General features: G+C 28.4%; 1 protein-coding gene across 1 annotated transcript in view; it reads right to left on the bottom strand.

The window, feature by feature from the left end:
* LOC112518262 (transducin beta-like protein 3) overlaps positions 1 to 309 on the bottom strand; it is a 7,108-nt gene extending 6,799 nt beyond the window's left edge. Inside the window, 1 exon segment of the mRNA XM_025125898.1 lies at positions 301 to 309. Within this exon segment, the coding sequence (XP_024981666.1) occupies positions 301 to 309 (9 nt within the window).
* Positions 310 to 1,917: the final 1,608 nt, after the last annotated feature.

Raw genomic sequence — 1,917 nt, 5'->3', positions numbered from 1 at the left:
ACTTCGTTATTTAACCTAAATTAAATTATAATAAAAAATTGAATTAAAAAATTACACAAAATATGAGGAATTTTAAATAGTTAATTTGATACTAATATCGATATATTTTTGTCAATTTTTTATGATATATTCAAATTTATATTTTATTCAAAATTAAAAACATCATCGTTTTTTCAAAATCACATACGAGTTAAAATCATTAAAAAGATATATTTATCTCTAATAGATTCTTTATTTTGAAGAATTCAACATTGATTATAAAATTAATATATTTCATTAATCTATCATTCTTTTTCCTACTTTCTCCATTTTGGAGAAGCTGTTTTAGAACAAATATTGGCTCAAAATCCTCATTTTCTTTATTTTAGAAAAAATGTTGGAGATACTCTAATATGGTCCGATCATAGCCTTGCATATGAGTGACCTAGATGGATAAGACTTTATGCCACGGGTATTCTTGGTACATGAATTGAGTAGAAAAAACGATATTATAAAACAGAAAATGAGAGTAGAAATTGAATATATAAGGGGTGTTTGAGATTGTTTATAAAAACAACTTATTGACTTATTCCGATGTGACACCGGTAATAAACATTTTTTAGTGTTTGGATAAACAACTTATACCGGTGCCAAACCAGTAATAAGAAGTTTTTGAAGAAGTTAAACACTTCTAACTTAAGATAAGTTCACTAGTTGTATACCAGCGCAATGCGACGGGAGCCGTGAAATTTTAACGATTGTTGAAGTTTCACTGGTTTTATTAGAGAAGATTTAACGATGATATAAATTACATTTGGTTTTTGCATATTAATACAATTTGAATAAATAAGAGTTATGGTTCCAATTACAGTCATCGATGAAAAAAAATTGTATGACAGTTTAAAATTCAATATATTTAAAATCCAACATATTTAAACGACTCCACAAATGTGTTCGATTTACAACAAGATCAAAGAATAAAGAGATCGAGAGCGAGACCAAGGGTTATAGAGTAATTGAATAGGAGATGAATGGAGAACTTTTAATAAGTCATGGTGAATATCAGTTTGAATCTCACCTTGGGGGAAGTGGAGAAGACATAGAGGTATGAGAGGGTGAAGACATGAGTGAAAGGTGTCAAAAGCATCTTGGAAACATGAAAAGAAAAGGTAATAATGTGCATTAGTAACTTGTATTATATGTAATTTTAATTGTAGATTAAGAGATTTTAAGACTGAATGCATAAAGTAGTAGTACTTAATGCATTATGAATTGTTTTTTAAACTTTTAAGACTTTGTATATTAAAAATTGTTTTTAAAACTTTTGATACATCTTGTTTATTATGGTAGTATAGATAAGTGTTTTTTATAAAAAAAACATGATTTATTTCAAATAAGCAATCCCAAACATTGTGATAACTGGATCCTAGTTATCACCCAAGGTAATTAATACGTGATTATATGATTAAATGTTTATGTGACAACATGATAAATTGTTATATTTGATCATGCTAGTGTGTGTGAAAATTATGTGTATACATGTATGAGAGTATGTGCATGTATATGTGATTATACACACATGCATGCTATGTGAATGCATGGTGTGTATGGATGCATGCATATTATAAGAAATGCATGGTGTATGTGTGTGTATGCATACATATGGGGAGTTGTATGGGAAGAAGGGGCTGTTAGCTGACCTTCTATTTTTGGAAGTGTATAAAAGAGGGGCTTAGCCTCCATATTTTCTTTTCTGATTTTAGTTAAAAGCTGTGTGATTTAAAAGAGAAGAGAAGTGTCCGGATTTCTTTGTTTGAAGATTCAAGTATTTGGTTTCAAAAGCCTGATAAGGTGAGTGATTTCTAAATCTTTTTGCATTAAAATTGTTACTGGTTTTAATATGAATCTTGTTTATATTTGGAAAGAAATCATATATTT

Source organism: Cynara cardunculus (assembly GCF_001531365.2).
Source record: "Cynara cardunculus var. scolymus isolate 2C chromosome LG 9, CcrdV1, whole genome shotgun sequence".
Lineage (NCBI taxonomy): Eukaryota > Viridiplantae > Streptophyta > Magnoliopsida > Asterales > Asteraceae > Cynara > Cynara cardunculus.
Note: the sequence above shows the minus strand (reverse complement) of the source record. Positions and strands in the feature narration are given on the sequence as shown.